Genomic DNA, 15,980 nt, shown 5'->3' with positions numbered 1-15,980 from the left:
TGCAACGCCAGCATCCTGTATCTGAGTGCCAGTTTGAGTTCCAGCTGTTCTGTTTCCAATCCAGCTCCCTGCTATTGTGCCTGGGAAGGAAGTGGAAGATGGCCCAAGCACTTGGGCTCTTTCCATCCACGTGGGAGACCCAGATGTTCTAGGCTCCTGACTTTGGCCTCCAACAGCACAGTTGTGGCCATTTGGGGAATGAACCAGAAAATAAATAAATTGTGGTATATCCATATACCAGAACGTTACACAGCAAATCGAAAAGACTGAACTATTGCTATACATAAGATAGAGAGCACTTACAGATGTGATATTGAGCAAATGAAGCTTGTTTCCACGTATGCGAAATCCCAAAACAGACCTATTCCATGGTGATACTCAGATGGAAGGCATTATCTAAGAAGATGCTGGATTTGCCCTGTATATTGACCTAAGTGGAATATTTATAGTTTATGTCAACTGAGGTGTACATTTCAGATATATGGTCTTTATGGTCATTTCATGAACAAATGACCAGAAATGCAATCCTGTGTCAAACAGTAAATGTGTTTACTTTTCTTTTTCTTTTTTTTTTTTTTAAAGATTTCTTTATTTATTTAAAAGTGAGAGTTACACAGAGAGAGGAGAGGCAGAGAGAGAGAGAGAGAGGTCTTCCATCCGCTGGTTCACACCCCAATTAGTTGAAATGGCAGGAGCCACACAGATCTGAAGCCAGGAGCCAGGAGCCTCCTCCAGGTCTCCCACGCAGGTGCAGGGGCCCAAGGACTTGGGCCATTCTCCACTGCCTTCCCAGGCCATAGCAGAGAGCTGGATCTGAAGTGGAGCAGCTGAGAATCAAACTGGTGCCCACATGGGATGTTGGCACTGCAGGCGGCGGCCCCACCCGCCATGCCACAGCACCAGCCCCTACTTTTTTTTCTTTAAAAAAAGATTTATTTGGGGGCCGGTGCTGTGGTGCAGTGGGTTAAAGCCCTGGCCTGAAGCTCCGGCATTCCATATGGGCGCTGGTTCTAGTCCTGGCTGCTCCTCTTCCAATCCAGCTCTTTGCTATGGCCTGAGAAAACAGTAGAAGATGGCCCAAGTGCTTGGGCCCCTGCACCCACGTGTGACCACAGAGACCCGGAAGAAGCTCCGGGCTTCTGGCTTTGGATCGGTGCAGCTTCGGCCATTGTGGCCATCTGGGGAGTGAACCAGAGGATGGAAGACCTCTCTCTTTCTTTGTCTCTACCTCTCTCTGTAACTCTTTCAAATAAATAAAATAAATCTTTATAAAAAGATTTGTTTATTTATCTGAAAGGCAGAGTTAGAAAGAAAGAAATCTTCCATCTGCTGGTTCACTTCACCACAACGCCAACCCCATGTTTAGTTTTCTAAGAAACCATTATTAAAATTTATTGAAATTTAGAATTTATTCCTAAATTTCTTTTAGCCCTTTCATTGCATTTTCCCAGATTTCCATAATGCACAAATATTGCACTTTGGGGGTTTGAAGCATTGGTAGGGACAAGAATGGCACAAGCTGTATCATGGTTTCTCACACTTCAGACATTCACTTATCACCTTAATGATTTGCCAAATAATGTTTTTGTATGTTTAAAATTGAGACTTAGCTTTGCAACAGGAGGATTGAACACCTACTGTTTTAGTCTGTCCAACATCTATTTGACTTTTTTGGCAAAGAACCCCAAATTTGTCTGGGGGACCATCTATTCCTCTACTGTATATAGTGTTGGTTTTGCAGTCAACTTAGACAACTTGCCCTCCTCATGCTGAGCTGTGGGAACAGAACCCAAACAAGTCCAGTTAGAGCAGGGGTGGGGACATCTGGTCCCCAGGCTGTATATGGCCTGTGATATCATTTGGTCTGGCCCTGCCAAGGCAACCACTGGTAGGATTTGAAATTCAGTAAATCTAAAGCAGGCTAATTTTTAAGTTGATTATTTTGTATGACTCACAAGTGATGTTATAAAATGGCCCTTGCAGAAAAAAAGGTTCCCCATCCTTGATGAGAGGATCTTTGGATGATGAAAAGACTAAAAATATTTGTTAGAATTTTGCTCTGATAACAGCACTGTGGGATAAAAATATTTGTTGTACTATGTACTCTTAAGATAGCTTCACTAGGGGCCAGTGCTGTGGCGCAGAGGGTTAACGCCCTGGCCTGAGGCACCGGCATCCCATATGGGCGCTGATTTGAGACCCAGCTGTTCCACTTCTGATCCACCACTCTGCTATGGCATGGGAAAGCAGTGGAGGATGGCCTGAGTCCTTGGGCCCCTGCACCCTCGACCTGGAGGAAGCTCCTGGCTCCTGGCTTCGGATAGGTGCAGCTCCGATTGTTGTGGCCAATTGGGGAGTGAACCAGAGGATGGAAGACACCTCTCTCTCTCTCTCTCTCTCTGCCTCTCCTTTCTCTGTGTAACTCTTTCAAATAAATAAATAAATCTTAAAAAAAAGATATCTTCACTGGCATTGCGGTGCAGAAGACTGCCTAGGATGCTGGCATCCATATGGGCATGCCATTTCTGATCCAGCTCCACTCTGATCCAACTCCCTGATAACGTACCCAGAAAGGCAGCAGCAGATGCCCATGTACTTGGGTCCCTGCCACCCATGTAGGATACATGGATAGACTTCCAGGCTCCTGGATTTGGCCTGACCCAGCCTTGTTCATTTGTGGTCATTGGTGAGTGAACCAGCAGATGTGTCGCTCCCCCTCTTCATGGAGGAATGACACTAAACCCTGCCTAGGCTTCATATCCGAGTCACGGCACCATTATGTCACTCCCCCTCTTCATGGAGGAACGACACAGGACCCTGCGCTGTTCTTTTGTCTGCTCAGCCCTCCCCGGGTTTGCTGCTGGTTCTTCCCGGGTTGGCTACTATCCCTTCCACCTCCGTGGAAGGGCAGTTCCCCCTGGCCACATTCCCCACTTCCGCAGGGGAGCGGCACACTGCCGGCCGGCTCTCTCGGGGGCTGCACAGGTGTTCCCCTTAGATGTTCCCCTTAGATGTTCCTGGTGCATGCCGTCTCTCTCCTCCTTTATAGTCCTCCTCTGCCAATCCCAACTCGGCTGCCCACACGCCGAGTACGCTGCTCTCCTCCAATCAGGAGCAAGTCCTACAGTTTATTGGCTGAACTGGAGGCAGCTGTGTAGAAGCTGTTTCCTTCTCTCCCAGCGCCATATTGTGGGAGAGCAGATGCATAGAATAAGTCTTAATTCCAGTAACTTAGTCTAGTCCGGGTTGCTCCCCACACAGATGGACGATCTAACTCTGCCTTTCAAACAAATAAATAAATGTTGAAAAAGATATCTTCAGCTGTTCACATTCTCAACCTTTCCAAGGGTTTCGGTCTTTAACTTTTGCTAGGCTCTAGAGTCTCATCCTTTAAATAATTTGATTAATCTAATTTTATAGCTTGCAACCAAAAATTCCAATAGACAATGAAATCAGAGGTTTGGGCCGGCGCCGCGGCTCACTAGGCTAATCCTCCGCCTAGCGGCGCCGGCACACCGGGTTCTAGTCCCGGTCGGGGCGCCGGATTCTGTCCCGGTTGCCCCTCTTCTAGGCCAGCCCTCTGCTGTGGCCAGGGAGTGCAGTGGAGGATGGCCCAGGTGCTTGGGCCCTGCACCCCATGGGAGACCAGGAAAAGCACCTGGCTCCTGGCTCCTGCCATGGGATCAGCGCGGTGCGCCGGCCGCAGCGCGCTGGCCGTGGCGGCCATTGGAGGGTGAACCAACGGCAAAGGAAGACCTTTCTCTCTGTCTCTCTCTCTCACTGTCCACTCTGCCTGTCAAAAAAAAAAAAAAGAAATCAGAGGTTTGATACATATTATAAGTAAAGCATATATTAAAATAACTAGCTAACTCTATATTGAACCCATTCATAAGCCACCATTCATTCAGTTACCTTGAGTGGTACAAGGCCAAGTGAGACTTTGGGGTTTTTTTATAGAATAATTTTATTTTGAAAAGTAGAGTTACAGAGAGAGAGAGAGAGAGAGAGACAGACAGACAGGCAGGCAGGCAGGTAGGTTTTCCATCCCCAAATGGCCACAATGGCTAGGGCTGGGCCAGGTTGCAGCCATGACCCAGGAGCTTCTTCTGGGTCTCCTAAAAGACAGCAGGGACCCAAGGACTTGGGCCATCCTCTGCTGCTTTTCCCACATGCATTAGCAGGGAGCAGGATTGGAAGTGGAGCAGCAGAGACTCGAATCTGTGTCCATATGGGATGCCAGCATTGAAGGCGGTGGCTTAACCTGGTATGCCACGGTGCCAGCCCCCAAAGTGAGACTTGGACCAAAAAAAAAAAAACAAAAAACACAACTTTTGACAAAAGGCCTGGTCATGCAATATGAGGAGCAAAAAGTTCATGGAAAATGCATATTATGAGAAAAACATGCATTTATTTCAATTAAAAAATTTTTGACAGTTGGAGGGAGTGTACTACCATCTGCTGGTTCACTACCCAAATACCTGCAATGGCTGGGGCTTGGTTAGGAGGAAACCAGGAGCTAGGAACTCATTGCAAGTCTCCTACATGGGTGGTGGGAACCCAATGATTTGAACCATCCCCATTGCCTCCTAGGGTCTGTGTTAGGACCCAGGACTGAAACTTGAACCCAGGTACTCTGATATTGGATGCAGGCATCTTAACCACTAAATGCCCATTCTGATCCCAGTTTTTTTTTTTTTTTCAACAAAATAAATTTTTAAAAATTCTGTTTTCTGTGAACTTTTTATAGTTCCCTTACATATGTTTATAAATGGAAAGTATTCAGTAGGATTTGTCATTGGTTATAGATAGGTTGGAGGCAAATTTCTTATATACAAAAAAGAGCAAAAGCTCAACCAACATAGGCTGTAAGGAAATGTTCCTGTCCAGCATGCAAAGTCAGGGACGTTGGTAAAGTAGCAAGAGTAGAATGTGGCATGTAGAAAATATTTCTGCAAGTTATAATTAGGAGGATCAACTCTTCCAGTTGTGGAAAGCTGAGGTGTACTGGACAGACATGGCAGCTGTGGAAGCAGCAGAATGTTGTCTACCAGGCTATTTAGCCTAACCGGCAAGTGAGCAGTTTCCACCTTGCTGTGTATGTGGGGCACACAGAAGTGTTATGAAGGGTGATTACTAAGCTCTCCTAAGCTATGTCCATCAGTGCGTGGCCCATGGGAAGCACCTGTCTGCCAGCCAGAAAGCCTTGAAAGAGAAAGAGAAGGCCTCCTGAGGCAGCCAAGTCGTACTGCACTAACTTCAATGAGAGCTTTGCTGAGATGAACAGGGGCATGAGCAAGTGGAAGACAGTTGTGGGTACTGCCCTCATTCTGATCCGGCAGAGGCAGTATGTGTACAGCCCTATCCCACACACCGTTGGCAAACAGTGGGTGGCCGTGCAGAACAAGCAGATGCTCAACATGAAGGTCAGTCCCATCGGGGCTTCTCTGTCAGGGACCACTGGGACCACAACCAGAACAGGAGGCAGTGGGAGCTCGCAGCCTGCAGAACTGCGCCTTCTTGTGTTCCGTTGCCTCCTGCACATTTACTGGAGAGCCTATGGCAAACCATACCAATCCTAATCAATGACCAGCTTATGGGAAAAACTAGGAAAATCATAATTTTCTCAGATAAATGATACAACAGCAAGCTACCTATGAACTTAAAAAAACATTATATGTGTGTGTGTATTTGAGGAAGAGACAGTGAGGAAGACATTGAGAGAACTGGCTTCCACTGAATGGTTCACTCTCCAAATGCTTAAAACAGTCAGGCCTGGGCCAGGGCCAAGCCAGGAGCCAGGAATTCCATCTGGGTCTCTCAGGTGGGTGACAGGGGCTCAAGCCATAATTTGCTGCCTTCCCAGGTATAATATCAGGAAGCTGGATTGGAGGTGGAGTAGCCAGTACTTGAACTGGCACTCTGATAAGGGACTTGGGTGTTGTAAACAACAGCTTAGGATGCTGTGCCTTACCACTGAAATTTTAATGGGAGCTGGCACTGTGGTGCAGCAGGTAAAGCCGCCGCCTGCAGTGCTGGCATCCCATTTGGGTATCGGTTCAAGTCCTGGCTGTTCCACTTCCGATGCAGCTCTTTGCTATGGCCTGGGAAAGCAGTAGAAGATGGCCCAAGTGCTTGGGATCCTGCACCTGTGTGGGAAGACCCAAGGAAGCTCCTGGCTCCTGGCTTTGGGTCGGTGCAGCTCTGGCCCTTGTGGCCAATTGGGGAGTGAACCAGCAGATGGAAGTCTTCTCTCTCTGCCTCTCCTTCTCTCAATGTGTAATGGACTTTCAAATAAATAAATATTTTAAAAAATGTAATTAAATTAGATTTAGTGCTATATAAAATATATTTTTTTAAAGTGACAGTGTGTAGGGGCCAGTGCTGAGGTGCAGTAGGTTAAAGCCCTGGCCTGAAGCGCCAGCATCCCATATGGACGCTGGTTCGAGTCCCAGCTGCTCCTCTTCCAATCCAGCTCTCTGTTATAGCCTGGGAAAGCAGTAGAAGATGGCCCAAGTCCTTGGGCCCCTGCACCCACGTGGGAGACCTGGAAGAAGCTCCCGGCTCCTGGCTCCTGGCTTCAGATCAGTGTAGTCCCGGTCTTGTGGCCATCTAGGGAGTGAACCAGCGGATGGAAGACCTCTCTCTCTGTCTCTACCTCTCTCTGTAACTCTGTCTTTCAAATAAAATAAATCTTAAAAAAAAAAAGTGAAGGTGTGGGGCTCCCATTGTGGAGTACTGGGTAAAGTTGTCGCCTACGATGCAGGCATACCTTATTGGCACATGTTCAAGTCCTGCGTGCTCCACTTCTGATCCAGCTCCCTGCTCATGCACCTAGGGAAGCAGCTGAGGATGGCCCAAGTGCTTGGGCCCCTGCACCCATGTGGGAGACTAGGAAGAAGCTCCTAGATCCTGGCTTCAGTCTGGCCCAGCTCTGGCTGTTCAAAAGTGAACCAGCAGATGGAAGAGCTCTCTCTCTCTCTCTTTCTGACAGGCAGAGTTAGACAGTGAGAGAGACAGAGAGAAAGGTCTTCCTTCCATTGGTTCACCCCCCAAAAATGGCTGCTACAGCCGGCGTGCTGCACCAATCCAAAGCCAGGAGCCAGGTGCTTCCTCCTGGTTTCCCATGCGGGTGCAGGGCCCAAGGACCTGGGCCAACCTCCACTGCCTTCCTGGGCCACAGCAAAGAGCTGGACTGGAAGAGGAGCAACCGGGACTAGAACCTGGAGTGCCGGCGCTGCAGGCAGAGGATTAGCATAGTGATCCGCGGCGCCGGCCTTTTCTCTCTCTTTCTCTGCCTCTGTCTCTCTGTAACTCTGCCTTTCAAATAAATAAATGAATATTTTTTAAAAAAATCAGTAGTTTGAAACAGGTTTCAGACTCAAAGCTAAAGGCAGTAATATGATTCTTCCTTGGACACAAAAGTTCTTTCAAGGAGAATTTGAAAAAAAAAAAAACTTTAAAAAAAAAGAGACTGTTACTTTCTAGAAGTGGATAAACTCTTCTACCTATAAAAATATGAGAGAAAAATGAAGAAAATACAGTTTTTAAAAATTAGGAAATACAATTTTTTTTTAAAAGTTTACTTATTGAAAGTCAGAGTTACAGAGAAAGGGAGAAACAAAGCTTTTTTTAAAAATTTTTTATTTTTGACAGGCAGAGTGGACAGTGAGAGAGAGAGAGACAGAGTGAAAGGTCTTCCTTTTCGCCGTTGGTTCACCCTCCAAATGCCGCCACGGTCAGCGCATCGCACTGATCTGAAGCCAGGAGCCAGGTGCTTCTCCTGGTCTCCCATGTGGGTGCAGGGCCCAAGCACTTGAGCCATCCTCTACTGCACTCCAGAGCCATAGCAGAGAGCTGGCCTGGAAGAGGGGCAACCGGGACAGAATCCGGCGCCCCTACCAGGACTAGAACCTGGCGTGCCAGCGCCGCAGGCGGAGGATTTGGCGCTGGCCAAAACAGAGCTTTTCTATCCATTGGTTTACCCCCCAGGTGGCCATAACTACTGTGGCTGGGCCAAGCTGAAGCCAGGAACTTCTGGGTCTCCCGCGTGGATGACTAGAAACCAAGCATTCAGGCCTTCATCTGTTGTTGCCTCCCAGGTTCATTAGAAGGAAAGTGGATTGCAAGTGACAGTGGAACTCATCCTGTGGGAACTGGATGGGAAGTGGAGCAGCCAAGACTCCCAAGTGGCACACACAGCCATCTGAACAGTGAACCAGCAGATAGAAAATCTCTCTGTTTCTCTCTCTCTCCCCAGCTCTTTCAAAATGAATAATAAATAAATCTTAAAAGAAGGAGAGTGTCAGTAGTCAATATTCTCTTTTAGCCCTACATTTCAAAACCAGACCAGTTTGATAAATAGATCAAAGACATCAAAGGCATTCAAAAGGAATTAAGTAGCTGATGATAAAAACCTCAGAATATCTTTGACAGCAGAAGCTGCTATATTTTATTTTCATTAGGACTTAATGAAAATTGCATAATATAGTGTGTCTTCTTGAGGATAATGTAAAGCAGTGGGTGTTTTTTAAAGTTTATTTATTATTATTATTATTATTTTTTTTTTTTGCTTGAAAAGCGGAGTGGCAGAGCAAGACAGAAAGCAAGTGAGCGACTGAGACTTCTTCCATTTGCTAGTTCACTCTCCAAATGTCCACAACAGCCAAGGCTGGGCCAGGACGCAGCAGCCAGAAATTTCATCTGGTTCTCCTGCTTGGGTAGCAGCAACTCAAGTACTTGAGCCATCATCTGCTGGGCACATTAGTAGGAAGCTGGAAAGCCAGCTGGGAAAGCAGCAGCAGATGGCCTGAGTGTTTGAGCCCCTGCCACCATGTGGGAGACCTGGATGGAGCTCCTGGTATTGGCCTGGCTCAGCCCTGGCTGTTGCAGCCATCAGGGAGGTGAACCAGTGGGTGAAGATTGATCTCTCTTGTCTTTCCTCCTCTCTCTGTAAGTCTGACTTTCAAATAAATAAATCTTAAAACAAACAAACTTTTTTTTCTTTTTTTTTAAAGTAGGAAGCTGGACTGGAAGCAGAGGAGCCTGGACTTGAACTTGTACTCTGATATGGGATGCACAAAGTAGCAGCTTTAACCTGATTCTCCACAGTGCCACCCTCAAAGTAGCATTTTTATTTATTTATTTTTTTGACAGGCAGAGTGGACAGTGAGAGAGAGAGACAGAGAGAAAGGTCTTCCTTTGCTGTTGGTTCACCCTCCAATGGCTGCCGCGGCCGGCGCGCTGCGGCCGGCGCACCGCGCTGATCCGATGGCAGGAGCCAGGAGCCAGGTGCTTTTCCTGGTCTCCCATGGGGTGCAGGGCCCAAGCACCTGGGCCATCCTCCACTGCACTCCCTGGCCACAGCAGAGGGCTGGCCTGGAAGAGGGGCAACCGGGACAGAATCCGGCGCCCTGACCGGAACTAGAACCCGGTGTGCCGGTGCCGCTAGGCGGAGGATTAGCCTAGTGAGCCGCGGCGCCGGCCTCAAAGTAGCATTTTTAATGTCTTCATAGCTGTTCTGTGCTATTTCCCAAATTACATTCTGAATTTGATACTATCAATTTTGGCAACAAACCAAAGTAAATTTCCAAATTAGGGGCCCGTGCTGTGGCATAGTGGGTAGCTGCCTGCAGTGCCGGCATCCCAAATGGGCACCAGTTTGATTTCCTGCTACTCCACTTCTTATCCAGGTCTCTGCTATAGCTTGGGAAAGCTGCAGAAGATGGTCCAAGTCCTTGGGCTCCTGCAACTGCATGGGAGACCTGGAAGAAGCTCCTGGGTTCTGGCTTCGGATCAATGCAGCTCTGGCCATTGTGGCCATCTGGGTAATAAACTAGTGGATGGAAGACCTCTCTCTCTGTCTCTGCCTCTGCCTCTCTAACTCTTTCAAATAAGTAAATAAATAAATAAATAATTTTTTTTAAAAAGGAAAATATCCAAATTAAAGGTACATAAATTAACTTTAGTGATAGAAAATCACCTGAATTTTCCCTTAGTATCTTGTAATTTACTAAGCTAGCCTCTTCATGGTCATGTTGAAGCTAAAAATCAAATGTATTTTTTAAAAAAATTATTTATTTGAGAGGCAGAGTTTCAGAGAGGGAGAGACAGAGAGAGAGGACTTCCATCCATTGGTTTACCCCCCAAATTGCTGCAGCTGCTGGAGCTGGGCAGATCTGAAACCAGCAGCCAGGAACTTCATCCAGGTCTCCCACATGGGCGCAGAGGTCCACGCACTTGGGCCATCTTCCACTACTTTCCTAGAGCATAAGCAGGGAGCTGGACTGGAAGAAGAACAGCCAGGACAAGAACCGCCGCCATGTTGGAAGCCACACTGCGGGTACTTAACCTACTAGGCCACAGTGTTGGCCCCCAAAATAAAATCTTACCTTAATAACAAATTTAATTAAATGTCATAAAATTAATCAAGAACAATTAGATATGTCTCTTTAAAAATTTCTATTTATTTATTTATTTTAAAATTATTTTTTGAGAGTTATTTACAGAGACTGAGAGAGATCCTTCATCCACTGGTTCACTCCCCAAGTGGCTGCAGTGGGTGGGGCTGGGCCAGGCTGAAGCCAGGAGTTTCATCAGGGTCTCCAACATGGGTGCAGGGGACTAAGCATTTGGGCCATCTTCCTCTGCATTCCCAGGCCATTAGCAGGGAGCTGGATCAGAAGTGGAGAGAGCAGCCGGGACTCAAACTGGCATGCACATGGCATGCTGGCACTGCAGAAGGTTGCTTACACTGCTGTGCTACAGCACTACCCCCTGCCTTTAATGATTTTTTAAAATTTATTTGTAAGGCAGAGTTACAGAGAGTGGGAGAGCTTCCATCTGCTGGTTGACTCCCCAAATATCCTCTATAGCCAGGGCTGAGCCAGGCTAAAGCCAGGAACTTCATCTGTCTCTCCCATGTTAGTGCAGAGGCCCAACCACTTGGGTCATCCTCTGCTGCTTTCCCAGTTGAATTAGCAAGGAGCTGGTTTGGAAGTGGCACAGTTAGGACTTGAACCAGCACTCATATGGGATTCCACCATTGCAGGCAGCAGCTTAAATTACCTTGCCTTGGGGCCGGCAGTGCCAGCATCCCATAGGGGCACTGGTTCAAGTCCTGGCTGCTCCAGTTCTGACCCAGCTCACTGCTAATGGCCTGGGAAAGCAGCAAAGGATGGCTCAAGTCCTTGGGCCTCTGTACCCACATGGGAGACGTGGAAGAAACTCCTAGCTCCTGGCTTTGGGTCAGCTCATTCTGGCCATTGGGGCCATTTTGGGAATGAACCAGTGGATGGAAGACCTCTCTGTCTATCTCTATCTCTTTCTGTAATTCTGTCTTTCAAATAAATTAAATCTTAAAACTGCCAAGCCACAACACTGGCCCAAATCATTCGTTTGAAAAAAGGTAAAAAAGGTGGGCATTTTGGTACAGGTTAAGGTGCTGCTTGGGATGCCTACATCCCATAATGGAGTGCTGGTTCAAGTTTCAGCTACTCTACTTCTGATCCAGCTTCCTGCTAATGTACCTGGAAAGGCAGCTGTTGATGGTCCCAGTAGCTGGATCTCTAGACATCCACATGGAGACCCAGATTGAATTCCAGGCTCCTTCCTGGTTTGACTTGGCTCAGTCCTGACTGTTATGGGTATTTGGGGAGCGAACCAGCAGATGCAAGATCTCTTTCTCTGTCACTCTTTAAAAAAGATGAAAATAAACAAACATTAAAAAACTCAGGCAAAAAAAAACCTTAATGATTGTCTTATTCTTAGAAACACTCAGAATTCCATCCTATTTATAGGTATTATCATAGGTAAATGACCTATCACAATACATTACTTTCAATCTTGAAGATCTAACCATTAAGTTAGTACCTGACATATTAAGTGATCAATAAAAATTTGCTCAATTGCATTATGTAAAAAATGAAGTCCTCGAAGAATACACACTTTTGCATTAAGTAAGTTAAATTAAGTTTGGTAGCATTTTAATTCTTTTCTTTAAAAAAAGATTTATTTTATTTCTTTGAAAGGCATTTAGAGAGAAACAGACAGAGAGAGGTCTTCCATCCATTGGTTTACTCCTTAAATGGCTGAAAGGGCTGGGGCTGGGCCAGGTCAAAGTCAGGAGACAAGAAGTTCTTCTGGGTCTCCCATGTGGATGCAGGGGCCCAAGCACTTGGGCCATCTTCCGCTGCTTTCCCAGGAGCAGTAGCAGGGAGCTGGATTAGAAGTGGAGCATTTGGAACTCAAACTGGCACCCATATGGGATGCCAGCACTGAAGGCAGTGGCTTAACTCACTATGCCATAGCACTGGCCTCAGCATTTTGATTATATTAAACATAATTATGCATATTTTATTCAAATAGAACAAGGTCTCAAACCGTAATGTCTCTAGGTTACTATATTTCTTAATTTATAACCAGCATCAAGTCACAAGTTTTTTTTTTTTTTTTTTTTTTTTTTTTTTGACAGGCAGAGTGGACAGTGAGAGAGAGAGACAGAGAGAAAGGTCTTCCTTTGCTGTTGGTTCACCCTCCAATGGCTGCCGCGGCCGGCGCGCTGCGGCCGGCGCACCGCGCTGATCCGATGGCAGGAGCCAGGAGCCAGGTGCTTTTCCTGGTCTCCCATGGGGTGCAGGGCCCAAGCACCTGGGCCATCCTCCACTGCACTCCCTGGCCACAGCAGAGGGCTGGCCTGGAAGAGGGGCAACTGGGACAGAATCCGGAGCCCCAACCGGGACTAGAACCCGGTGTGCCGGCGCCGCTAGGCGGAGGATTAGCCTAGTGAGCCGCGGCGCCGGCCCAAGTCACAAGTTTTTGAAAAAGAACAGAGTAAAATACAGCACTCATTCCAAAATTTTTTAAAACTCCAGAACTCTTGCTCAGTCTTTGTTTAGTTTACATCATTTTAGTTGCTATTTCAGGTGGTTTGCACTATCTGTTGTTAACTCCAGGAAATCAGTTGGTTACAAAGCAAAATTATATAAAGAGATCTTAAATTCCATTAGACAATAAATTTGCTTTAAAGATTTAGCTGTGATATAGCAGGTAAAGCCACCACCTGGGTGGTGGTTTAAATCCTGCTGTTCCACTTCTGGTCCAGCTCCCTGCTAATATGCCTGGGAAAGCAGCAGAGAATGGTCGTAGTGCTTTGGCTGCTACACCCACACAGGAGACCCGGAAGAAGCTCCTGGCTTCAGATAGGTGTGGCTGCAACCATTATGGCCACTGGGGAGTGAACCAGCCACTGGAAGATCTCAATCTCTCTTTGTCTCTGTCTCTGTCTTGCTCTGCAATTCAGCCTTTCAAATAAGTAAATAAATCTTTTTTTAAAATATAACAGTTTATGACAAAGAAGTCTGTTATTTGATCACATTACATGTATCTAATAAATTATATGAGGGTTCACTGTGGATAAACAATGTTCAGGGACCAGTGCTGTGGCATATTGGGAAAGCCACTGCCTGCAGTGCTGGCATCCCATATGGGTGCCTGTTTTTTGAGTCCCGGCTACTCCACTCCAATCCAGCTCTCTGCTATGGTCTGGGAGCAGTGGAAGATGGCCCAAGTCCCTGGGCCTCTGCAGCCATGTGAGAGACCCAGAAGAAGCTCCTAGCTCCTGGCTTCGGATTGGCCCAGTTCTGGCTGTTGTGGCCATTTAGGGAGTGAACCAGCAGATGGAAGACCTCTCTGCCTCTGCCTCTCTGTAATTTTGCCTTTCAAATAAATAAATAAATATTAAAAAAAAATTTAAGTAATATGTCACATGCATGGTTAGTGTTTTATTCTTTGATGAATGGTTCGAAAACATTACATTAAGTCAGGCTGAAAGGCAAAGTTTAAAATAGACAGTTGTACAGCAAGTTATAACACATGTAATGACTGTTCACTCTATAAAACCTTGATCTCCGAGAGTTTATGGTATACCCAGCTGGCAGTAGTACCAAGTTTTCCAAATGGACAGTCCTCATTTTTCTCTTGTCTGCAGGGCCTTCTTCTCATTAGCTGCTTTCTGCTTCTGTTGCATGATCTCAGAGTCCCTAAAATAAGGTAAAAGTCTGTAAGCTGGTACAGAAAAACTCATTTTATGTCCTCACTTTTTTTCTACACATAACTATGTAATAATATTATAAAATTCTTGAAAGATGATATAAACATTCATATCTTTCTGTTTTCATGCAAGAAGAAAGAATGGAAAGGCAAAACCTGGAAAAGCTTTGAAGGCAGATCTTACTTTGAATATCATCTCTACTGTTATCAAAACCTTGGGCAAATAACCTGAAGCCCTCTCAATATTGGTACAACCCCTATTGAGGTTGTTCATAGGCACAGCTATGAATACATATTGAAGTATTTGATATTTTTTTACCTTTTTGTTTTTTCTTTTTCATTAACATATTTCTGTATCAGTTTTGTAATATTTGCCATATATATTTTTTGTTTTTCAGTTTATTTATTTATTTGAGAGGTAGTGTTACAGTCAGAGAGAGGAACAGACAAATAGAAAGGTCTTCCATCCACTGGTTCACTCCCCAAATGGCTACAACAGCTAGAGCTGGGCCAATCCAATGCCAGGAGCCAGGAGCTTCCTCTGGGTCTCCCACGCGGGTGTAGGGGCCCAGGCACTTGAGCCATCCTAGGCCATAGTAGAGAGCTAGATCGGAAGAGGAGCAGCCGGGGACTTGAACCAGTGCCCATATGGGATGCCGGCACTGCAGGTGGCGGCTTTACCCGGTATGCTACAGCATCAGCCCCAAAAATAAATCTTAAAAAATTAAATAAATAAAAGGAAAAGATAAACGCTTTCCATTCTCCAAAACCTGGCTTCAGTCACCCGAGAATTCTATCAGCACTGCTCACCTCTGCTTTCTTTGAGAAGTAGTCAAGCTATCTTCTTTTCTTTTTCCCTTGCTAATTTCCTGCGATTTTTTCATGTTTTTTTGGCGGGCAAGTTCGCGTTGATTTCCACCTGCAAAGTCAAACAGTTACACTCTTTTCTCATCTCCAAAAGCATTAATCATTCCATTAAAAAGTTCTTATTTGAACGCATCTGAACTTTGCCTTTTCAGTAGAGGATTGCATTATCCGACAAGGATGCTTAAAAGGTAAGCACGGGAGGGCTTAAGAGTATTATCCTGCCAAGCTAGGTGTCCAGAGCTATAAATGGCAGACCTTTGAGAGCAGGCAATTCAATCCTCTGTCTGAAGGGGCCAGTATTCCAAAATAAGTTCTGGCTTTTGAGGGGTGTGCGTAGAGAAAGGCAAGATTCAGAGAGCACCCCTCGCACAGGTTCAGCTCTTCGCAAGGAATGGTCGTGGAGCAGGAGTCCTCACCGTGCTAACGGGCGCACCCGAGAACTGGCACCTGTTCCGCCCGAGAGGCCGGACCCACGCCCAGCATCCCTCTCCCTCTGCTGCGGGAAGCCGGGGTCCCAGCCCCACCAGCCCCGCCTGCCCACCCCGCCGCGCCCCTGGGTTCGGCTCTCTCGCTGGACGCTTCGCCCACCCGTCCGCACACTCACGGGCCATGCTGATCACCGAACGGAGCCTGGAAGAGAGCGACTGGAAAAATCAACGGCTCCCCGGCACGCTCACACGCTGTCTCCAGCCGCCCACCGGGTGGCTGAGCCCGAGCGGGCCCTCGGCCCGGTGACGCCTCCGCTCGCTCAGCCCCGCCCACCGGCTCCGCCCACCGCCCCGGCGAGGTTCGGGAGCCGCTGCGCGTGCGCGTGCGTGCGGGGCCTCCAGACCAGGGCTGCCCTGTGAGTGGGGTGCGGGCGCCATAGGCGTGTGTATAGACCTGTTTCGCGATAACAAACGACGATGAGCTCCGCGATATCTAACGTTTTGCCAACGAATGTTAGCTTTCATTTATCCCCCGGCAGAGGAAGGAAGGAGACTGCCCTTGCTGGAAATACGTGTAAAACTGCTCTTACGGTTCATTTGACTGATAGCTGCTTTCTTCCCCTTTTCCGTTATTAAAAG

The 15,980-nt window shown here is 46.9% G+C and overlaps 1 protein-coding gene across 1 annotated transcript; it reads right to left on the bottom strand.

The window, feature by feature from the left end:
- Positions 1-13,758: 13,758 nt before the first annotated feature.
- SERF1A (small EDRK-rich factor 1A) lies at positions 13,759-15,687 on the bottom strand. The gene is made up of 3 exons (XM_002721103.5): positions 15,518-15,687; positions 14,857-14,965; positions 13,759-14,036 (listed from the first exon to the last, which is right to left on the bottom strand). Exons 1-3 carry the CDS (start codon positions 15,522-15,524, stop codon positions 13,964-13,966), a joined length of 189 nt encoding a protein of 62 aa, XP_002721149.1. The 5' UTR covers positions 15,525-15,687; the 3' UTR covers positions 13,759-13,963.
- Positions 15,688-15,980: the final 293 nt, after the last annotated feature.

This window comes from Oryctolagus cuniculus, chromosome 14, assembly GCF_964237555.1.
Source record: "Oryctolagus cuniculus chromosome 14, mOryCun1.1, whole genome shotgun sequence".
Lineage (NCBI taxonomy): Eukaryota > Metazoa > Chordata > Mammalia > Lagomorpha > Leporidae > Oryctolagus > Oryctolagus cuniculus.
The sequence above is the reverse complement of the archived record's forward strand: the minus strand, read 5'-3'. Positions and strand labels throughout refer to the sequence as shown.

Excerpts from the sequence above, each read along its gene's own strand:
- SERF1A (XM_002721103.5), bottom strand. Across the intron at positions 14,037-14,856 it reads ACTTCTCAAAGAAAGCAGAG|GGACTCTGAGATCATGCAAC; the intron begins GTGAGCAGTGCT and ends ACCTTATTTTAG.